Source organism: Sciurus carolinensis, chromosome 8 (assembly GCF_902686445.1).
Source record: "Sciurus carolinensis chromosome 8, mSciCar1.2, whole genome shotgun sequence".
NCBI lineage: Eukaryota > Metazoa > Chordata > Mammalia > Rodentia > Sciuridae > Sciurus > Sciurus carolinensis.
Window position 1 is genome coordinate 85,665,261 of NC_062220.1, and position 23,318 is coordinate 85,688,578.

Below are 23,318 nucleotides of genomic sequence, written 5' to 3' on the forward strand. Positions count from 1 at the left end.
GGCTGGCCTTTCAGGGCAGTGGGCTTATGCCCACCACCAGCTCTGTTCCAAAGGCACATTTAAAATTTTTTCTCCTGGGAGGTGGGATGAAGATGGCTACCCTTGAGAGCAGCAAAGGTTTTTTTTTTTTTTCCTAATTATAAGCAACTTTTCAGGGTGGGAAAGGGGTTGGTTTAATCACTTGACTTCTATTATAAAGTCACTCAGTGAGCTGAGCATGGTGACCCATGAGTAGTTACAGTCCCAGCAATTTGGGAGACTGAGGCAAAAGGATCACAAGTTTGAGGCCAGCCTCAGCAACTTAATGAGGCCTGAAGCAACTCAGTCAGTCCCTGTCTCAGAAGTAAAAATAAAAAGTGCTGGGGATGTAGCTCAGTGGTAAAGTACTCCTGGGATCAATCCCCAGGACCAAAAAAGAAAAAAAGAGTTACTCAATGACAAAAAAACAGACATCAGTTTTAGCCGACTACATAAAGCATGTTTTTGACCTTGAAAATATCCATTCTTATAAGTAATTATATTACTATTATCACATATATTAATATTATAACATTAAGGACTTTTAAGATGGAAAGTTTTTAAATGGAAAAGGAAAAAAAGTATTGCAAGCAGAAAGAGGTATAATGTTCAAAAATTTACTTTAGCCTCTCAGCAAGAAATGAATGTACCAAGGCTTGATGGATGTGCTGTTATATACAGGAGTTCCTCATCCATCCATCCCTTTTCTACATGTAGCCAGGATGATCTGGCCTCTAATCCACGTCCTTAGTAACAGGTCAAAACTCCTGCAGGGCTCAAGCCAGATTCTTTCTCTAGACTTAACTCCTGCCCGCTACCCCACACCAGGGCCTTTCTTACTCCTTATTTCAGAGTTTATTTTGGAGCCTGGAATGCTCTATGCACTCTTGACCCCTGGACTTTCTCAGATATTTTCCCCACTCCTGGAACCATCTTTTCCTTCAGTTTCCATACTCTGGTGACCTGCTTCTCCATCAAGCCTCCTTCTCCTTCAAGCCTCAGCTTAGAATCAAGGAGAGGCTTTCTGTGGCCTCAGCTACCTCCTTGCCTACCTTGGCACCCAGTAGTCAATGCCTGTTAGAATAGGGGAGATTTTGGTTGATCCTTTCAGTGTCCTAGTGACCGGTTTTTATTTAGTGGAAAAGAAGTCAGGTTCCACCTTATCACCCATGTAAGGGTCAAATGCAATATCACTGATTATTCTAGAATCTATACCAAGGATATGTTTTCATAGTCACTTTCCGTTTAGTACCTATGATAGACCTTACTAATTAATCATGGAGTTGGCCTGTGAATTAAGACCTGTTTGTCTTCTTCGTTCAAGGTTCAGATAGCCTGACATTCAGATGGTGCTGGTAGTGCCAATCTAAAAGTTTGGTATATATATATTTTTTTAAGGATTTGGGAAATGCAGTCTCTCTTGTTAAAACAGCTTTATTACTATAATAAATCTAGTGAGAAGAGAAAAGGGAGTGAGTGTCTCCCTTGTTAGTTAAACACGTTCCATTTGCACATTGGTTTGAATTCCCAGGAGAGCAGTATCTGAGCTGATGGATCTTCCCCATAAAAAGGCCTTGGCATTGGGCCATTGTAAAATTAAAATGAATTCAGATTCATTCATGCATGCAACTTTAATTTACAATTAAAATATTATGGTTACATATTTTAATAAGAATAATTAGACGGACTCAACTGAATCAACTCTCGTGTTTAATGAGACAGAACCCAGAATCCAAATGGAAAGGCAGGTGGCTGTGAAAGGAAATACGTTTCAGACAGCGTCTTTTGTGGAGTCAGGCATTTTTGCTCTTTTTGTTTTTTAATGTCCAGATTGAGCAATTTGATGACTCTGCCCCACTAAGGGCCCTGGTCCCAAGCCTGGTGGAAGCTCATCTTCTGCAATGTGTGAATGAGCAACTTCCTCCTGTAGGGCGTGATTTGTTTCATGGAGACCAACATTCTGGCCTTGAACCTGGTAGGGCGCTGCTCCTTCATGCAGGTGCTGGGCTTGCTCAGTGCCTGGTGTAGCTCGAATGCTCCTCCCTGAGGGCTGAGACCTGAAGGTAGCTGACACCTCCTCATCTGTGTCTGAGTTCACCACAGGGGTCACACCTCCCTTGCTCTCCTGGATCATGATGGCCACATTCTGTTTTAGTTTTTTGCTTTTATTTTGTTGTTTTTTTCTTGCACTCTTCCCTTAGGATAAGGATTCCCCTGCCCCTACAAAATGTACATACTCCATACTGGGAATAACAACTACTACCAGTTATTGGCACCGTCAATTCCTTGGCAGGGAATACTCTGAGTAGAGCAGGCCTGAACCAGCCCAGGGGTGTTCATGCACTGCCAGGACCTACCACCGAGGCAGGAGATAGGGTGCTATGAGGGGGACAGGAGAGATGTGTTGCCATCTCATTTTGGATGAATGACCTCTAGGGATAAGATTCATATGTTCAAGATATGCTTATGCTGACCTAGGTAACATTTTGGACTTGCTCTAGGAACGCTGTGCCCGCCCCCACCCTCACCAGCTTGGTGCTGGAGATTTAACCCAGGGCTGGCACAGTCAGTGCTAGGTCAGTGCTCTACCACTGAGCTACATCCTCAGCCTGAAAGCGTGATTTCGATATTAGGATACTAATTGGAAATGGACTGGGCTAAAACCAATAAACATCCTTAAAGATTTAAAAAAAAAAAAAAATCTCCTTGTGTCTTGTGACACTGGGAATTTTGAAGGGAATCAGCAACAACTACAAAAAAAGACAAATACTCTTTTTTTTTTTTTTTTACACATACCAAATTTAATTTTTTAAAATTTATTTTTATTGTAAACAAATGGGATACATGTTGTTTCTGTTTGTACATGGAGTAACAGCACACCATTTGCGTAATCATACATTCACATAGGGTAATGAGATTTGATTCATTCTGTTATTTTTTCCTTCCCCCCCTTCCATTCCACCCCTCTTTTCCCTCTATAAAGTCCCTCCTTCCTCCATTCTTGCCCCCCTCCCACCCCCCATTATGTGTCATCATCCGCTTATCAGTGAGATCATTGTCTTTTGGATTTTTGAGATTGGCTTATCTCACTTAGCATGATATTCTCCAATTTCATCCATTTGCTTGCAAATGCCATAATTTTAAAGACAAATACTCTTTCTGAGGGCTGGGAGTGCAGCTCAGTGGTGGAGCCCTTGCTTAGCATGTGTGAGGCCCTGGGCTTAATCCTCAGTATTAAAAACAAAACCAAACAAACAAAAGCCACCCTCAGTCCCTCAAACCTAAATTTGTTCTTTTCTTCCCACATCTTTCCTTCTCTCCCCTTCTCCCCGCTTTCTTCTTCTCTCTGTTTCTTCCTGTTCTCAGTCCTGATGTTATACCCAGTTATTAAGTTTTCCCATTAAAAAAAAAAAGTATGGTTTCCATAGCAGGGAATTCACATTCTTCTGTAAGAAAAAAAAAAAGCAGCTAGAAATATTATTCCCCCTGAGCACACACCAGGTTCCAGAGAATGCTGCTGTTGCCACTCTGAGCAGGACATTTGTGTTAGAGTCACTCAAGGGTTCTGTTTCTTTCTGAGCCAGACCCAAACAAAGAACTTTCTTTCCTTTTTTTTTGTTTTTTTGTTTTTCCTTCTTCTAGATTTTAAAAGGTTTGTTCACTATAGAACATTTTTGGAACAGTGTTAAGGAAAGAATAAAAGTTTCTTTCTACTCTTTTGGTAATATGTGTATGTCATTTTTAGAAAACTGAGAGCACAGAGAATTTATAGTTTAATACCTAACCCTTCCAGCTTAGCGTTCACATAGATTTCAAGAAATGCCTTGCTGTGATGGTTAAATTAGAAGTATCTTTAAAAAAGGAAAAAAAAATTAGTGAATATAGATTCATCTTCACATTTGTTAAGCTATGAAAAAAGTAACTACAGTAGAGAACTCTGACAAACAGGGCCAGGTGACCAAGATCAACATCAGCTATGGTAAGTCACGGCTATGGTAAGTCCTCGATAGGATCTGATGAAAACAGCACTTTAACTCTGTGGTCTTCCAGACACCCAGAACCCCAATCTAATCCTGAGATAAATGCCAAACAAATCCTAATTCAGGGACAGTCTCGGAAAAACCTGGCCAGCTCTTCTCTTAATTGTCAAGGTCTTCAAAAACAAGGGAAATCTGCAAAAGTGTCATAGCCAAGAGAAGCCTGAGCAAACATAATGACTAAGTGTATTGTGGCCTCCTGGGTGGGAGCGATGGAGTTTCAAAAAAGCATTTTGCTTAAACTGAAATTTTATCTAATAGCACAGTAGATAATCCTTCTCCCAAAACAATGCAATTATAGTGAAGTTGGACATTGCCCTGTTTTTACCGTTGCTTAAAGAGCCACTTAGCTAGAACTGTTTGTGTGTACAGGCTTTGAACATGGCAAATTTGAGTTTGACACCCAGCTCAGCCTTAACTGGTCATTTGGCTTTGGGTCAGTGCTTGAGCTTTAGAAGTCTCTCTCTCTTTCTCTCTCTCTCTTTTTTTTTTTTTAAATCTGTAAAATTAGGATGATAATATTGCTGAGCACTTAGGATTGTTGTAAAGATGAAAGGAAAATGTGTGAGCAGAGCGCTTAGTGCATGTCACTGCCCTGTAAATATAGCTGTTTTTATTATGAGTTTCATCTCACCTCGGGGCTGTGAAAACAGGCAAATTAGAAATAGATAAAACGTTGAACCTGTACTGGGGGTGGGGAGAAATAGGGTCTCCAAAATCCAAGAGTGGTCACCGCCAAAGGCCACAGGAATGAGATTTGCAAAGGGTCTACTTTCTTCAGAAGCCTCTTTTCACAGGGAGAACAGGAAGGATCAGTTAGTTTAAATTTTTAATTCTACTCTGCCTGGCGTTTTCTTTCATACTCGATATAGTCATTAGGCCCAAGAAGTCATTAAAGTGTTTAATAAGGTTATTAAATTGACTAACTGCTGCTGCAGAAGCCATTTCCATAGGAAATCCATATGATTGTAGGTATGGAACTCTGGGGCTGTCCTCTGTGGCTGACAGGCTGTCAACATTCCCTTGAAGGATGGTGGGCAGGTCGTGAGGGATGCGTCTAATTAAGAGATTATAGGTGAACCTCGGCTGCCTGGCTGTGCTGTTCGTAGCTGGAAGTGTAGTGAAACTTCACTAATTCCTACTAATTGCAGGGTGGGGGAGGAGAGGCTTATCTGAGTTATAGAATATTTTAAAATAAATGTACTTTTATTACTTTCAAAGTACATATTTTAACTCCAACTAGGCTAACGAATTGTTGCCTGGTACAGGTCTTAGGGGACCAGGTTATTGAAGATATCAGAATGATTTTCGATTATTTCTATGTAAATAGGTACTTCTAGAGTTCTTTAGGGTGTTTGAAAACAGTTTGTTCTCATAGATCTTCAGCATTGCCCTCGTAGCCTTCTGCTGTTAATTGGCACACTCTTAGAGGAAGAGGTTTGTTAAATTAAGATAAACTTTAGACCAGCTGTGAAATAACTTATCATTAATACATGGAGTCCAATAACCCACGTGGATGAGGTTTTATTTCAGCTGAAGTTTAATCCCCCCCCAGGCGATTTATTTGTTCCTGCAGGCATTTACTTACTCATTAACTGATATTAATGGAGGACACTGGATGTGTTAGGTACTCAAGTTTCACAAGACATCATGAGCTGCTCTGTAGGAGCATAGTTCCTGGTAGAGGGGACCTACAGGTGATCAGAGTACAGGACAGCAAGGTGTGGTGAGTAGGAACTGTGCCCAAGGCATGACCAGAGACAGTAGAGGCTCAGAGGAGAATCAAATGAATTAGACCAGGAGAATCTGATAAGGTTTTCCTTATTGTATTGAAAAATGAATTGGATTTAACAAAAGACAGTAGAAGAGAAGTTTTAAAAAAAGGAAGCAGAGAGTAATCCAGAGAGAATGGCTTGTTCAGAGGCACAGAGGTGTGAAGTGGCATGTTGTGCATGGGGACATAAGCTTAGCTTTTGAGATAAGTAGTGGGGAAGTCCTGAAAGGCTGTGTTGTGCTAGCTAAGGAGTTTGAACTTGACCTTGAAGATTATGGGAGAGCCTTTGGTGAATTTCGCACAGAGAAGTGACATCATCAGATATGTTTTGGAGTTTTCTTGTCTTAATGTGGAGGGTACATTGGATATGGGCCTGGAGCTCAGTTAACAGCTCTTACATTAATGTTGGACAAGAGGTTCTTTAAAAGGCAGAGGCCGAGGGAATGGAGTTGTGGATGATTCCATGGAGGAGGAGCTGAGGGACTTGGTCAGTGTGGATTTGGGGGGGGTGAGTCAAAGAGAGGAGTCTTGGGGAGTTGGGTTTCTGACTGGGGTAGTTGAGGATGCTCTTTACTGAGGTGAGGAACAGAATGATGTGGGAGGGTGTGGATACCGATTGTTTATGGGACTTCTGGGTGGATCAGTCTAGAGGCTGGATACATGGGACAGCTTCCAGGACTGGAAGGAGCCGTGGGAGCTACAAGTTCATGCAAGGTGGTTGAATGTGTTTGGACGAAGTCACCCTAAAATTGCAACAGGTGTAAAGATCAGCCTTGGACTGTGCATGGGGTTTCAGTAATGTTTCAGGGAAGAGAGAGGGAGGAAAAGTTCACCATCCACAAAAGAATAGTGATATTTAGCATTCAAGCCAAGTTAAAAAACTTTCAGGATTGAAAAAACAAATTGGAGTTCTAGTGCCACTATGAATTTTGAGTGTACATTTAAAATGCATTACTGTGTTCTTAGAAGGCCCTTTCTTCCCAGCATAGGTTTAGAATATGTATTCAACCTACCTTTCCTGAGATAAAGATTATAGTGATAATAATTGAGTCCGAGAACTCCAACCCACTGAGATGAGGAAGAGATTCTTTAATTTGTTACTGTGCTGTCTATTCCTCTTTCAAGTATAAAGTGCCTGTGTGGAGTAAGTATTGTGAAATCTTTAGATCACTTTACCTTTTGCTGAAAAATCATGCTGCTAGAGTATTTATATTTTTAAAATTTGTTAGTTTGTTTTGTTTGGTACCAAATATTAAACCCAGGGGCACTTAACTACAGAGTCACATCCCCAGCCCTTTTTATTTTTATTTTGAGACTGGATCTTGCTGAGTTGCTTAGGGCCTCGCTAAGTTGCTGAGGCTGGCATTGAACTTGTGATCCTCCTGCCTCAGCCTCCCGAGTCTCTGAGATTACAGGTGTGCACCAGCCTGACAATGGGTTCTTAAATTTGTGATTTTTACTTCATAAACAGATTTGCAATTGATTTGTTAATTTCTTAATGCTGGTGTCTGTGGGAAAGACCTCAATACTAACAGCATTTTCCTTCCTATGTAATTACACTCCATATTCCTGTAGCACTTAATGAAAAATACCCTTCACTAATATTTTAAAGATCCATCTCACAAACAGGGTCGGGCAGACATCCATTTCCCATTTTTCCAGATGTAGAAACCAAAGCTTAGTGAATAACTTCATAATTTAAGTAGCGAGTAAGAATTTACTTCTAGGTTCATGACCAGAAATTCAGTATTCTTTCCACAGAAAGGGGAATGCTGTTCAATATTTGTATATTAACATTGGGGTGACAGTGAACAAGAAGTTAAGGGCAGCCCTTACTTTTTTAAGAGCTGTTTGCCATTGCTACCATTATTCATTAATATGCTGGGTGGCCTGGGGTATATGGCATTGCAGTAACTGAATTTTATAGTTTTAGTTTGAAAAAAATTTTTTTTAAATCACAGATTTGTGGCAAATTGACAAATATGTTTCTGTCCTTTTGTTTAATCTGGATGAAGTCCCAGTATTTCAGTAACAGATTCCTGTCTTCCTTCTACTGAGTGGAACACTGAGCTGTTGGAAATAGTGAATTTCCCTTTTCGTTTTATCTAAGGACGTCTTCCTCTTCAATGGAAAAATGACCCTGCTAACATCCTCCAAGGGAGCGTGGCTTCCATGTGACCTGGTGACTGGGATCCATCCTTCAGTTCTGCATCAGGCACAGTGCCAGGGCCCACACACTATTAGGACTGTGAACATGTTTTAATTCCTTTTAAAATGAGAAGAATGAACTTTTAAGTCAAAGAAAGGCTTTAATGTGTAATACTTGTACTTCCTTCCAGTGCAGTTGTGTGGAGGAAAGGGTTGGTGAAGGCAATAGTGCCCAAGGCCTGTGAAGGCCAGAATTCAGCCCTGAGTGTGTGCAGGGTGGGGAGGCAGTGGCGGGAAAAGTGGTCTACTCTGGACCCGGGGTCTTCTCCTTTTCCTAACCTATTTATCTTGCTGTTCATTGATTCATTGATAATTGGTTCCTTTTAAGAATTGTGTATCTGTGAAAAGGACTGCAAGAAAATGAGTTTCACACACACACACACACACACACACACACACACACACACACACCTGAGACTGAGGTTGAAAGCATAGAAGCAGAGTGCCTAGGTTTTGCTTTTGTTAAATTTTTGGGCAGGATCTACTCTATCCCTGACCAAATAACAGCAAATTTAATTAGGGGACATTACAGATACTTCACTTAAAATTATTTTTATAGTTCCTCTTATAAGTTGGAATATGCTTTTAAGAAATGATGGCCAAAGTGTTCAAAGCACTGCTCTACTGTTACCTTATTTTTATTTTCTCTGTCTCAAATTTATTTTAAAAATACACAGTGAAAAGATTTTAAGATATACCTTTTTGGCACATTATCTCATAATGCCTACATGTTGAGGGCAAGCAGTAGGACAGAAGTCTCAAATGCAAGGCCCCCAAGTGTGTATTGCCTTCGAAGGTGGTACTTGATAGGGGACAGAAGTTATTTTCAGGAAATGTGGACTACTTTGCTGCTTTTAAAAACTACTCTGTACTGAAAACACCCACTTAATTATCTGCATAATTATCTGCATAATTAAGTGGAGGTGCTCTGTCCAGAAGACGAAAACAGTTTAAACAGACACACACACACACACACACACACACACAGAGTGACAGGTGATGGGTGCAAAGCATAGACTACCAGGAAAGAGCCTGGGCCGGGCCTCTCATTCTGCCTCTTGGGTGTGCTACAACAAACAGAGGTGTCCGCGGTTCAGCTTAAAGCCCCAATCTCAACAAAAAATGAAAATATTTAAAATTCAATTAGCTAATTCATGATTGCTGAGTGAACAAGTTATACATTGCAGTTTATCATACCAAACAATACTCTTTTGTTGTATATGTTTTCATATTTCAAACTTAGTAAAGAGCACTTTAAAAAAGGTATTGTTTTTAGTGCCATCTCCTATTGCCTGTTCTTCTTATCTCTAAAAAGGAACAAGAATTAACCACTATGAATGCTTTTTTTTTCAAACATCTCTTTTACCCGGATCACAAATATATGAAAATGAATTGATTTAATATATGGGAAATATATTTTAAAAATAGAAGTCTTGTATAACAGATGGTGTTCATCTTTCTAATAGCAAGTCACCACTGCGTATTCCCGTGAGGTGGGGCTGCTCACAGTCAGTCTCAACTCTCATTGTGTACTGTGCACCTGATCTTCACCACCTTTCCTTATTTGTGTTCCAGAAAGAAATCTGCCAGACATGATGTGTAGTTTAATTTAGCAATAGTGAAAGTAAGAAATGACTGCATTTTAAAATTTGTGAAAACTATGAACTTATTTTTTATGATTAAAAATGAAAAATTAGTTTTAGAGTCTATCTTCCTAAGTTACCTGTAACACTACCCATAAGCACAGCCAGTCAGTTTTGCATTATTTTAAAAATTCCACTTGTGGCTAAGTGTTTTCTAAACTTGCCTGTGGTGCCTGATTCATGAACTTTACTTCTTGTTTTTTAAACTACGACACACACGTTGGCTAATGTTCTTGCAGTTTTGTTTGTGTCCAGTCATTTCTCTCAGATCTTTCTAGCCTTACTTGCGATTCTGAAACACTTTTCTTCGTGATGCCCTTACAGGAATTTGTAAGTGTCTGGGTCCGAGATCCTAGGATTCAGAAGGAGGACTTTTGGCATTCATATATTGACTATGAGATATGTATCCATGTAAGTATGCAGTCTGTGGTCAATGGAAATTAGAAATTTTAAGGCAACATATGTTTTATGGGATGCTCTGATATAATTAAAATTGAAATTTATAAAAGCTTTCCTAATTCAAAGAACCCAATTTGAATGATTACAACTAATGCTTGTGTCTTAAATGAAGTAGTAAGATGATTCCTAAAACTGAAAAATTGCTTAGTTAAATCCTTATTGTACCTTTTAAAAATATTAATATTTTAATGTTTATTGCCTTCATGTGTAAAGATGTGAATACATCTAAAATTCATGGCTTAAGAGTATTTATACCTCATTAATGATTTTTCTTTATGATCTGTTATAATGTGTTTCTGGATAATATATCAGAGGATAAATCTGAAGTTTGGAGAGCCTACAGTGTTCCTGGGAAAAGGATGTGTAATATTTTACACGTAGAATCAGAAAGTGGGAAATGAATATATGCAATTAATTTGCCTTAGTCTAGGTTCTGAGTAATTAACATCAGGAGTAAGCAATTAGAAATGATATACCTTGTCTGGGAATAATACTGTATTGTAATCTCTTGAATAATTTTTGCGGTATGTGGTCTTCTGTGATCATCTTGAACAAGGCTCGGCAAAGATTTCCTATGAAGGGCCAGGCAGTAACTACCTTCGGCTTTGGGGACTATTTGTCTCTGTTCCATTCAGCCACCATTTCTGCTGTTGGAGGGCAGAAGCAGCCACAGTACATGAGTGAACAAGCCTAATTGTGTTCCATAAGACTATTTACAAAGACAGGGCCCAGGCCGGGGTTTATTGGCCCTTGATCTTGAAGATATCCTACACCTCTCTTAGAGTAGGAACTGGCTCAGAATTTATCTGTGACAACGTAGCACAAGTGAAATAAAATTTAGCCATCATTTAATCTTGCCATTGTAAACAGCCAAGTTGGTATATCAGACACCCAAACACTGGCCATCAAAATTTTCTTTCTTCTTTTTTCCTTTCAAAATTCTCCAACTTAAGAAATAAACTGAATTAAAACTCAGAACTGCCTGTGTTTAGTGGTTATGTCGTAGGCCATTGTGAGGATATGCTATATATTTTTATTTTCTTTTCATTTTATTCGTAAGCTCACACCAGAGGTGTGTTCTGTGTGGAAAATTATGAGCAAATAACAATGAGCATTTGAAATAAAATGAAATTCTTTAGTTGTCTTTTTACTGCCTCTAAAAAATTTGTGAGTCCTTATCACCCAGTTTATGGGAGGCATGAAATTTAATTATTCTCAGAAGATAATGAAAAGCTAATGAATAACATGCTTTGAATTCAGAAACCTCTACTGGAGCCCAAAATTATGGGGCTCCACAAATGATTTTGTGGTATTCTAGCATTTCTCTGAAATGCTAATAAATTGACAAGGAATAAATCTTAACTCGGTGGAGAGCAGAAACCAGCAAATAGATTCGGAGGAACTTCATCAATTAGTGATCTCAGTATGGGGTGATCCTGAAGAGGCACCTGCCCATTATACAATTCCAAGTTGATGATGGGGATAGAGAGTTCTAGACAGCTTCTGTTAGATGCTGTACTGATGGAGCTTTGCAAGTAGTGAAGGTGGTGATTAACTTGCTTAAATTAACCTCAAGGGAAGAAATATCAGGGGTCTCTGAAATTTTAACATTTATTTGGAATTTTAAGCTAGTAGGTGATAGAGCTGGATAGTCCATCATAGATTCTCCTGAAGCTATCCTGCGAATGAAGGGGCTCATAGATAGATCTTACTCTGGTATAGGTATAGGTGTGAGGTAGATCTTTGTTTACTAACATCCAGTGATTATGAGCATGGAAATTAAAGGGAGTTTTAAGTTGACCCAGCCTGTGCTGGAGACGTCAGCAGGCATTACAGTGGCCTGGTATTCTCTGGGGAGAAGATACTGAGAGGATATCTGCCCAGACCTCATTAGGGCACTAGTTGTGGTATAAGCCAGCCTGCTTGCTTGGTCCCTGAGGAATAGCTTGTGTGCCCTGCAGCCCACCCACAGAACATTTTTGTGTCATAGACTCCTAGCATGTTTGCTGCCATGTCATCAAGGATGGTGTTTAGACCAGTGGCTGCTGTGAAGGCAAATCTCTTTTTTTAAAAATATTTTTTAGATGTTGATAGACCTTTATTCATTTACTTATATGTGGTGCCGAAAATCGAACCCAGTGCCTCACACATGCTTCTGAGCTCCAGCCCAGCCCCAAGGTGACTCTCTTAACTTCTCTGTGACCTGAGGTTTTTCTGAACTTTATAAAGTTCAGACATATCAGCTACTATGTCACACATTTCATGGAACTGTTTAAGAACTAATGCACATGATCACTTAGCTCTCCCAAGGAAAATGACTGCTGATCTTATTAATTAGCAGAGTAATTATTTTGGAAACAGTACACATTTTATTAGAAGAATAAATTTCTCATTTGGAATTGTAAAGATTATGAAATGGAATTTCACACAAATATACATAAAGAACAGAGGTATTTTTGGAAACTAGTAGATACAAATATTTGTCAGTTTCTTGTTTTACTTGAAGGAGAATATTTACCCATCTTGTATTTACCCCAAGGAGAAGCATGAGGGCTTAGCTTAGGATGGGGACTCAGTAAGTGGCCTTTTCCAAGTCTGTCCAGGATAGCTACAAGGAAACCAACTCTTAGTAACTAATAATAATATCAGTAGATAACATTTGTCCAGCGCTTCTTGTTGATCCTCACACCACCCTCTGAAATAAATAATGCACTAGTCCATCCCTGTTTCACTACTCAAGAAATTGAAGGTCAGGTGACTTGCCCTTGAGCAGAACCCAGACTGGATTTTGGATCTGCCTGTTCTGCCTGTGTGCTGATGGCCATCCGCATGTGCCCTGCACTGCCCTCTTGACCTGGGTCACACACCCCCCCCTCATGTCTAGTAGAGAAGGCAAATGCCAGTCTCCAGTGGAGCAGCGATTTCAGGATACCAGGTGATTTGTGTGATTCCTGGAGACAGCCATATGGAGGAGTTGAAGACCTCTGTGACTCTCGTGAAGGGCCCCGGCTCCTCCAGCTCTGTGGGTGGCGTTAAGACACAGTAGACAGGCCTGAGTTCTTACCGGTCAGTGACATTTTAGGATTTGTTAATTTTTTTTTTTTTTTTTTTTTTTTTTTGTAATTCATCCTTGATGGCAATGTTCACAGGTGAGCAGGTGACTCCTTCAGGACTCAGGGTGTGGCTGGGCCATCCCTACCCTGGGAGAATACTGCTCACGCACGCCATCTTGGCTGATCTTGGGGCTGAGATGTTGGTGAGTTAGATGCAAGATTTCAGAGTACTGGCATAAACTTAAATATATTTTTAGTGGTTTACATCCTACCTAGAATAAATATGGGGCTCATATTATGAGATATACGGAAAGCATTTTTTCCTCAAGTGAAGATCATATTTTTCTATTTTTCTATACAGACTAATAGCATGTGTTTTACAATGAAAACATCCTGTGTAAGAAGAAGATACAGAGAATTCGTGTGGCTGAGGCAGAGACTCCAAAATAATGCATTGCTGGTGTAAGTGATTTAAAGAACATTTTGAGTAAACTTTATTATGATAGTCAATATTTAGAAATTGGTATGTATTAAGTATATAAGAGACAGAGGATTTTTTTGGCTTCTTGATTGCATATATTGCTTTAGTTTTGAGGCTACTGCATCTGAATTTGAAATTTACCACGTTTTTGCCAATTTTCTTAAATACTGACCATGAAAAAACCTGGAAAACATTTAAAGATTTTTTTAAAAAGTTAATTGATTTCTGCATACACGTATTGTATAACATAATAATTGTATAATAGCTGTGTGCTAATTATTATTACACATAATTTTCCTTCATTTTTAAGGGATTTCTGTAACTAAGTCACCTTGATTTGGTCATTAAAAAAATTTTTTTTTTCCTTTTTCATAAGACAACTGCCAGAACTTCCATCTAAAAACCTGTTTTTCAACATGAACAATCGCCAGCACGTTGATCAACGTCGTCAGGGTTTGGAAGATTTCCTCCGAAAGTAAGTGTACAGAAATTCTGTGGCCAGACAGCAAGCGCGCAGTAGGGGTCTGTTGGCACTGCTGGGGAGGATGTTCCTGTTTCTGAAGTGCCAGCCTGTGGCACATGTTCATCGCCTGTATTAGAGCGCCATCTTGTGGCTCACATCACATGGTACATATTTGGGACATTTTTTTCCTTCTAAAAAAGAACAATGAATTGAATCAGAGGATCAATAGATGATAGCTTAAAATGTAAAGCAGATACCAATTACTTGGGAGTTCAGCTGACAGAAGTAAAATCTGCCAAGAAACAAATTGCCTTATTATAAAAAGGCACATCTTTAAAATTGTCTTCATTTACAGCATTTGGGATTGACAGGCCAAAATCATTTTTACTGTGGGCTGCTCATATCGTTCAGGGCTCTGAGGGGAATGGCTTCATTTTTCCCTTTAGAGGGAATGTTTGTAGAGGAGTATTGGTGGTGTTTGAATAGTCCCAGTGGGTTAGCTCTGAATTTCTCCGTGAGAGTCATACTTCACAGAGCTATTTGAATTCACACTTCTAGGATTTCCATTGTCTCACTCATCAGAATGCCAGAATGGCCATCCCACAGGAGGCCTGTCCCCCTCAGTTTGCACACAGATTCTGAGGCCAGGCTGCCTGTGTTCAAATCCTGATTCTGCCATTTACTAGCTGGAGTCTGGGGCAAGTCTTTCTCCTCCTCTGTGCCTGGGTTTTCCCATCAGTACAGTGGGGTAACCTACCTCATCAGGTCATTGAGGGGATTAATTGGGTTAATGAACATAAAGCACCCACAGTAGTATCTGGCATATAATGTCTCTGGCATATAATGGCTAAATATTGATAATTATTATTTTACTGCATTTAGACATGAAGTAGCATTGAGCTTATTTTCTATTTTTATAGATAAGGAAATGGAGTGGACCATGTGACTACTAGTTAGTGGCGGGTTCAGTCTCCTGAACATTCATCCTTTTTTAGTGTATTCAGGATCTGAAATCATCTCCTTTTGAGTTCACTAAATAGGTCCCGAGGGCTAGCCTGAAATAATATACTGCCTTCTCCCCATATGGCTCACTCATAAAGGGTCTGGGTATTAAGTATGCACATGAATATTAATATTTATTTCTATTAGATTGACATAGTGCCTTTCCTCTGAAGGGGTCATAGAGACATGCAGGAAGAGTCAAGCTTATAAATTGAAGGAGAACAGGGAAAGGAAGAGAAGCCAGAGGAATAAATATGAAGAGAAGAGACCAGAGAACTGATCAGTGGAGCTGAGGCCTTTGAAAACATTACTGCGGTATTCTTTTTGGTGTCATGAGCATGACAGAACAAAAAGCTGGTCAAGTTTTTTCTGCCTTTTCCCTTTGGGGACAGCTCTGATTTTAATTGTTTCCACAGGGCCCAGGTGGCTGATGGCCGTAAGATGTGGTCCCTACAGCCCAAGTTTGCAGAGCAGCCTTCACTCCAGATGCTGCCCCAGGGAAGCTGTGGCCTGGCCACCACCAGGGAGAATTGGGAGGGGGTGGCTGAATCCCCAAATCCCGGCCAGCACTGGGAAGCTGCTCATCTTCTGTAGCATAGTCTTATTTGAGATAAAAGGACAGCACCTGTCCCTGTATTTGTCATTAGTTAAGCACAGGGCACATGGTTTTGACTAGGAATCATTTAATTGTTTTGAATACAACCTTTTCATCTACCATTGCTCTACTAAAATTAATGACCCCAGGGAGTATCCTTTGGCCACCACGGAATTGTGCTTGGACAGGTCATCTGTGCACTGCATTGTTTGGCTGTTTGCAGACGTCATTGATAGAAAGTATACTGATTTAGGAGCTCAAGGAGCTGGATTCTAGGTCTCTCAAAAATCTTGGCTCTTGATTGTTTTCTTAGCTACAGAATTTTGAAAGTCTTTTAATTCTTTTGAGTCCCTTAACTCCTTCATGTTTCTCTAAAGTAGGGTAATACATTCTATGCATTGCCAACCTCAGGGTGGTTGTCTGTTCAAGTGATTGCTCAGGAAGGACTCTGAAAACCCTATGGGGCTCCTTCATTCATCAGATATTTGTTAAGTAACTGTGTTGGGCCGGCCTGTACAGAATGGAGCCGAAGCTCGAAGCTTCCACTTCTAATGGGGAAGCACTGTGGACATATCAGGGCTGTGGCTCAATTCATTAAAATGGGATCTGGATCATCTAGAAGTGAAATCATGCAGCTCACTTGTATGTTATTTGTTTTACAGTGGGTGAATATTTGTTTCCAGAGTAATTAGTTTCATGTTGAAAATGAAAGCTGGTGCTTCTTCATGCTTTGAACCTGTAGGGGGCAAGGAGTCTGCTACCATTCAGTTGGCTTCAGATCTGACCTAAACTCTGTGTCCCTCAGATTTCGATGCACAGCACTCCTGTTCTTTGGTTTGTGCACATATAGCTGTCTTCCCTGTCTTTGCCCTGGGCTCCTTCCGTTCACCCACCCAAGCCCACTTAGGGACACTGCATGTGCTGTGCAGTTCAGCGCTGAGCCTGACCCCAAACCCACATCCTTTAAGGTATTGTTGGTTACCCATTAAGTAGAGTTATCCACAAGAACCTCCTACCTTATTTGTAGAGGATCTCTGGGAATCACAAAATTAAAATGTGAAATAAGCTTGTGTTACAGACTTTTGGTGTGTATTTTAAAAATGAGGGTTTTTTGTGGGGGAATACTGAGGATTGAACTCAGGGGCACTCAACCACTGAGCCATATCCCCAGCCCTATTTTGTATTTTATTTAGAGACAGGATCTCACTGAGTTGCTTAGTGCCTCGCTTTTGCTGAGGCTGGCTTTGAAGTCTCGATCCTCCTACCTCCGCCTCCCAAGCTACTGGGATTACAGGCATGTGCCACCTAGCCTGCCAAAAAATGAGTTTTCTTGTAAGTTTTGAAGTTGTGAACCAGGAGCATTATATGTGTTCAAACCAAAATGTCTCTTTGCATGTGTGTGTGGTGGCGGGGGGTAATATTTTTTTTTTTTATTTTTTACAGACTTCATTTCGATTCATTGTACACAAACGGGGTACAACTTTTCATTTCTATGGTTGTACACAATGTAGGTTCACACCATTCATGTAATCATAAATGTACATAGGGTCATACTGTCTGTCTCAGTCCACTATCTTTCCTTCCCCACCCCCTCCCTCCCCATTTGCCTCTACACCATCCAAAGTTCCTGCATTCTTCTCTTCCCCCCTGCAACACCTCCCCCCCCACAGTATGTATTACGTTGGGGGTAATATTAAATGTGCTTTTTTCATTTTATGGTCATTTGTGAAACAGTGCATATTTAACAGCAAAGTACAAATTCAGGCTATCTTCATAAAGGAATTAGAAAATTGTTGCTTTGATTAGGTGCCAAATAAGAATATATCATTTATTTAACACTTGCTACATGTTTGGCATTTCATATGTTTCGTCTTGGTACTTATAACTGTCTTAGGAATTGGGTTTTATCTCAGCTTTTTAGATGAGGAAATTACAGGAAAGGTGGAGGAATTATATTAATTTTAGGAACTGGCAAGTTTATAATTAGCAGAACTCTAAACTGCTAGCTAAAATTGACCAGTATGGTTGTGGGATTTTTCAAACATATTTGTTTTTCCTCAAGCTTGACTATAATCTTCTTCTTATATTCTTTCCCCTAATTATAAAATTGAAATTCACTTGTAATAGTTTCAGGAAAAAGAAAGTTATGGACTAAAATTATTATACTCCATTGGTAAGTCTCCAACTATGAACAATGGCATTCAGACTAATTTTTTACATGTTTTTGATATCATGGATTGGAGCTGGCTTTCCCTTTTTACTAACTTCTCCTATTAATATAACTACATTTATCCTATGATTATTGTGGTTTGGTATTTCTTAAAGTTTTTAAAATATATATGTTTATATTTAGTTGTAGATGGACATAATGCCTTTATTTATTTGTTTTTATGTGGTGCTGAGGATTGAACCTAGTGCCTCACAAGTGCTAGGCAGGTATTCTACCACTGAGCTACAACCCCAGCCCTATTTTTTTTTTTTTAAATAAAAGACTACCACTGAAACATTGCAGTTAGTTTTACACACACAGACACACACAGACAGACAGACACACACACACTTTATAAGTCTTTGTGTTCAATAGAGGGCACCACAGCACAGATCATGAATATCTTCAATGTTGTAGAGCTTCTAAAATTTAAAAGTTTTTCTCCTGGTAAGAGGTAAATAGGCTGATTAAAAATTTTTTTTTCTACATCAAACTGCTAACGTTCCACACACTGTACAGATGTGCATAGATATCATTATATTGGGTTCAGTAGACTCAGGACATCTTTAGTTAGGATTAAATGATTTTGTGTAGCTGTATATTGTTCCCAACTGAACCACTATATAACACACCTAATAAAATCATGTTGAGGAAAACCAGATTTTCAACGGTGTCCAATTCAAGGAAAAAGCGGGTTTTGCTTCATTTGGTTTCAAGTTGTTATGGAGAGAGGAATAACTTTTGACTCTCATTGAAAATATATTTTCAGAAATTCCTTTAAAACTCTAGAGGCTGTTTTTTGTTCCTTTTATAAAGGCTTGAAAATCATATATATTTATTTTTATGGGGCCTTCTAACAATGACATTTTATTGACTGTTTTACAAAGTACTCTTTATATTGAGTTTGAAGTTGATTTTCTACTATTAGATTTGTTCGTGGAAAAGTGGCGCAAACATGACTAAGGGAAAAACAGGATTTAGTATTATGACGGTGGCAGTCACAACACTCTTGGTTAGATGGTAAACCAACTCTTACTGTAAACGAACCAGTCGTGCCCACTGAATCAGTGGGGAAACATTTTACAAATTTTTCATTTTAAATTTAACAATGAAATATCTGACTGTAAAATAAAAAGTGTAAATATATTTAAAATAGATTTTCTTATTTAAGACTCATGCTCATGCAGTATGGTGACATACCTTTACCCATAAAGAAAAGAGATTCCAAAAGCAAAAACCACGCCTCGAAGACACACTGTTTTTGAAACTGGCCTGTGTGAAGGTTCCTCCCCAACCACATGTTCTTTCTTCCCCTTATGGTGAGCAGGGCCACCAGCCCCTTCTCTCTTCAACAGTGTGTCCTCTAGGTGGCAGTATTATGCAGAAAACACTGGGAAATAATGAGTCTAATGTACAGTAAAATTGGAAATTGAATTATAGCTCAAGAAAAAAGGACAGTAGCCTTGAGGTCCTGATCAACCTGGACTCTGATCACTTTTGTTTGCTGTACCCATGTGTTAGGTTACTAGCAAGTTAATAACAGTGTGTGAGCAGTTCAAGGCTCAGTAGAATTGCTTTAGACATGAAATAAAGCTAAAATGAATTTGTGTCCAATATCATTGACATTAGTGCTCATTACTTTTGTGGTGCAATGCCTCAAACCATCTAAAATCAATTTTAAAGATTACCCATTATTTTATAAAGAAAATAAAACACATTTCCAACAGAAACAAAGCAGCGAGTATAATCCTATGAACAGTTACTTGTCCTATGGCTGGCAGGAAACTACCGACAGGAGGCCACAGGAAATGCTCTACTCAAACTTCACAGGGAGTCCAAGTTCATATTAGTAGGTTGTTGGAATATAACTCCTCTCTTAATTTGAAGTATTTAAAACAAAATGGTAAACATTTATAAATGTAGAAAATAAATCTTGAAGAGTAGTAAAAGGGATTTACTACTTGGCTACTTGTACTTGGTAAATTAATCTTTATCCTGTGACATGGTCATCTTCTGGGAGAACCAGGGCAGAAGGCACAGAGAGGGGAAGTATTTAGCTGCTTTGCTTGAGATTTTTCTCTTAAAAAGCATGCAGGTTTTACTTTTTGTTTTAGAAGACCAGTAATGAGTATTTTCTCAAACTACATTTGGAAACCTGTCGAAGCAAAGGGGACGGCTAGATTTTAGTTTCTCTACATGCATTTGCCTTCTTGAAGAAATACTTGTTTTATTTTGAAAAAAAGGACTTGGTGTTCTACTGACCTTGGAGTTTAACTAAATTGATATTAATGATCAGAGAGATTTATTTTTCTAATTACTTGTTTAAACATGCAAAATATAAGGTAAGGTTCATTTGGTCTGAAATACATGATCTACTCCATATGAAAAATCCCATGTTAGGCAAAATTATATTTAGGTTTTAGTGTTCTGGTTTTATCTCCTATATCTGATCTTAGTATCTCCTATTATACTGTAATTGAACTATTAAGAGACTTGACTGTCATACATTAAAATCTTTGCTAAAAAGATAAAACCTTTTCTATTTAAGTATATACTTCTTCCTATTCTAAGAGATGCATTTTAGAAAAAAACACATTCACTGATAGTCTGAATTTGAGCATGTATAGATTTTGCTTCAGGGTAGTTTTTAATCCTCCATGAATTTCTGATACACTAGTTGAAATTTTTATTACTTTTGTAAACTTTCATCAGTCATGTGGGAAAATCAGTATGAACTGAGCACAAAATTATATTTCAGTTCTATATGATAAAATTGGCTGGGATCAATTTAATTTGGTTACTTATTTTGACAATATAGAGATGCAGTGCTGCTGAAGATTTGGAGAAATTTCTACTCAAACTTGGATATTAAAAACAGTGGGCCCTTATAAGCTTGTTCTTATGAACGTATGTATACATGTAAAGTTTTAAAATGTAAAACATGCTGAGAAATATATTGACTTTCTCATATAATTTTTAATAGTAGTTAAAAGTTTTGATGTTTCATGACAGCCTATCCAATAAAGATCCCTGAATTAACGTGCTGGTTGGCAGTAAATTTTTTTAAGTAGAATAAATTCCTATGACTATATAAGCAAAATATTTCCATAATTAATCCACATGGTCATAACAGATGGTTAAATTGAAGAAATGTCCTTGAAGTTATTCTTTTAACAGATGTTCTTAACTATGAGCTTCATGTTTTTACTCACCTAAATTTCCAAATAATTGAATAAAAGTTAACATATGCTTTCATCCCTTTAATGGGAAGAAGTCATAATTGATGCAAAGTTTCCTTGCAGTATAGAAATTACTTCTGTGGTGTGTGTTTCTAAGGTTTCTCTTTCCTCCCCGGGATCTGTCCATCCCAGTTTACCGATTATTTTTCCTTTCTTTCTTTGACATAGAGTCCTGCAGAACGCACTTTTGCTTTCAGATAGCAGCCTTCACCTCTTCTTGCAGAGTCATCTGAACTCAGAGGACATCGAGGCCTGCGTTTCTGGGCAGACCAAGTACTCGGTGGAGGAAGCAATTCACAAATTTGCCTTGATGAACAGACGTTTCCCTGAAGAAGATGAAGAAGGAAAAAAGGAAAATGATGTAGATTATGATTCAGAAAGGTATTTCCTTGCGTTTTGATTTACTTTCTACGTATTTATACAACACATAGTGCACGTATGCCTGTGTATAGATATATACACATACTTTTTTTGTTGATGTAATACTAAGATAATGAAAAAATTAATTGACTGAGATTTTATTGAGCTGTGACAGCTCATCATACTAGTCTTCACACACACCTCCACACTGAATTAATGAATGCAGTAGAAATTCAATTATCTGCATTCTGATTATGTGACTTTCATTTAGTCAGACTTGAATTATTCGCGTTTAAATTATCTAGCTAAAAAAATATCCAACTGCACTCCAAATGGCTAATTAAAAGTCCAAATTTCCTGTCTCTCTTTGTGACTGGAGATAATTAAAGTTCTCCTCTGTTACTCAGGCTTTGAGTGTGTTGTGAAAACCAATTTCCTCTTTTTATTATTTTCCCCCTCTCTTCTTTTCCAGTTCATCCTCTGGGCTTGGACACAGTAGTGATGACAGCAGTTCACATGGATGTAAAATAGGTACAGCTCCACAGGAATCCTGAAAAATAATTCTTAACATTACTGTCTTAGGAATAGCAAATTGTGTCCAGGCATAGAGAAGAAAGCTTGCTAATAATATATTCTTACCTAAAGCTCACTGTCATGATATTTAAATTCTTAAAGATGGTGGATTGTCTATTAGTGGTATGCATTTTTATGTTGTCTACTTTTGACCAAGCTTCTGTATAAAGCTAAAAGCCTATGAATGCCATACTGTCCTTTATTGCCAAATATTATTGGTAAACAAGATCCTGCCCTCAAGTGAAATGATTCGTGTTTAAAAAAAAAAAAAACCTACTTGGTTTTATTGAATTTCAAAAAGATAGGTAAACAGGCAACATATAAAATCCAGAGAGGGCATTCCTTCCATGTCAATGGGGCAGTTCCCGTAAACACAGCGCATGTGATGTCAACCACTGAGAACAGTAACAGCGCAGATCCAACTGCCTCTCTCAGACATGTGGCTGATATTTTGTGGATCCCTCCCCTGCACTGGCAAAACACTTTGCTTTTGGGTGTTTGAAATATTTAAAAGTATTTAACCTTTCCAGTATTCTATCTCATACTTAGATGGAAAATGTTATCTTATAAATAGAAACATTAAAATAATGTTTACAGCTTAGGGAAAAAAACAAATAGTGCTAGTAATTTTCCTTGTATTTGTAGTCTGTAGATTCAGAAATACATTTTTATTGTCCAAAAATCAGCTTAATTAAGCAAACGGTTTCTGGAAACAGTTTGTTTTCATTATTGTGTAATTAGCGTTACAGGTTAATAGTTTATTTTTGACCAAATGTGTAATTTCATATCATTACGTAACTTTCATTATCAGTGGTGGCTACTTATTACCTATTTTTTAAGTCAGAAAAATGATCTTGTTAAAATTAACAAATTTAATTTTTTGAATAAGTATTCCCATAATTTTAGAAAGGATGTCAACTTGCTAACTTCAGAATTCATTATTTGTTTCTTAAGAGTGCTTTTTAAAAGACATTTACCTGAAGATTGGTGTAATTTTAATGAAATGTCTATTCTTAATGGCCCAAAGATAAGATGTCTTAGAGAAATTACTTTGAACTTCGAATTTGAGACAAGACAGCATATTCTTGAGATAATTATCCAAGTTTCCTCCTGATTTAAGAGTACAAAATATCTCTGTGAAACTAACAGGAAGATACTTTCAAATAACAGGGATAACTTGTTGCTTTGATTAAATGTTACCCAG

General features: G+C 38.4%; 1 protein-coding gene across 3 annotated transcripts in view; it reads left to right on the top strand.

Moving 5' to 3' along the window:
- The window catches only part of Snx10 (sorting nexin 10), a 58,396-nt gene extending 35,956 nt beyond the window's left edge, over nt 1-22,440 (top strand). For all 3 annotated transcript variants that reach the window (XM_047561793.1, XM_047561792.1, XM_047561794.1), the window contains 5 exons: nt 10,005-10,091; nt 13,554-13,654; nt 14,050-14,148; nt 21,350-21,562; nt 22,014-22,440. In XM_047561793.1, the coding sequence (XP_047417749.1) occupies nt 10,005-10,091; nt 13,554-13,654; nt 14,050-14,148; nt 21,350-21,562; nt 22,014-22,095 (582 nt within the window). In that variant the 3' untranslated portion in view covers nt 22,096-22,440. The remainder of the gene's footprint in view (nt 1-10,004; nt 10,092-13,553; nt 13,655-14,049; nt 14,149-21,349; nt 21,563-22,013) is intronic.
- Nucleotides 22,441-23,318: the final 878 nt, after the last annotated feature.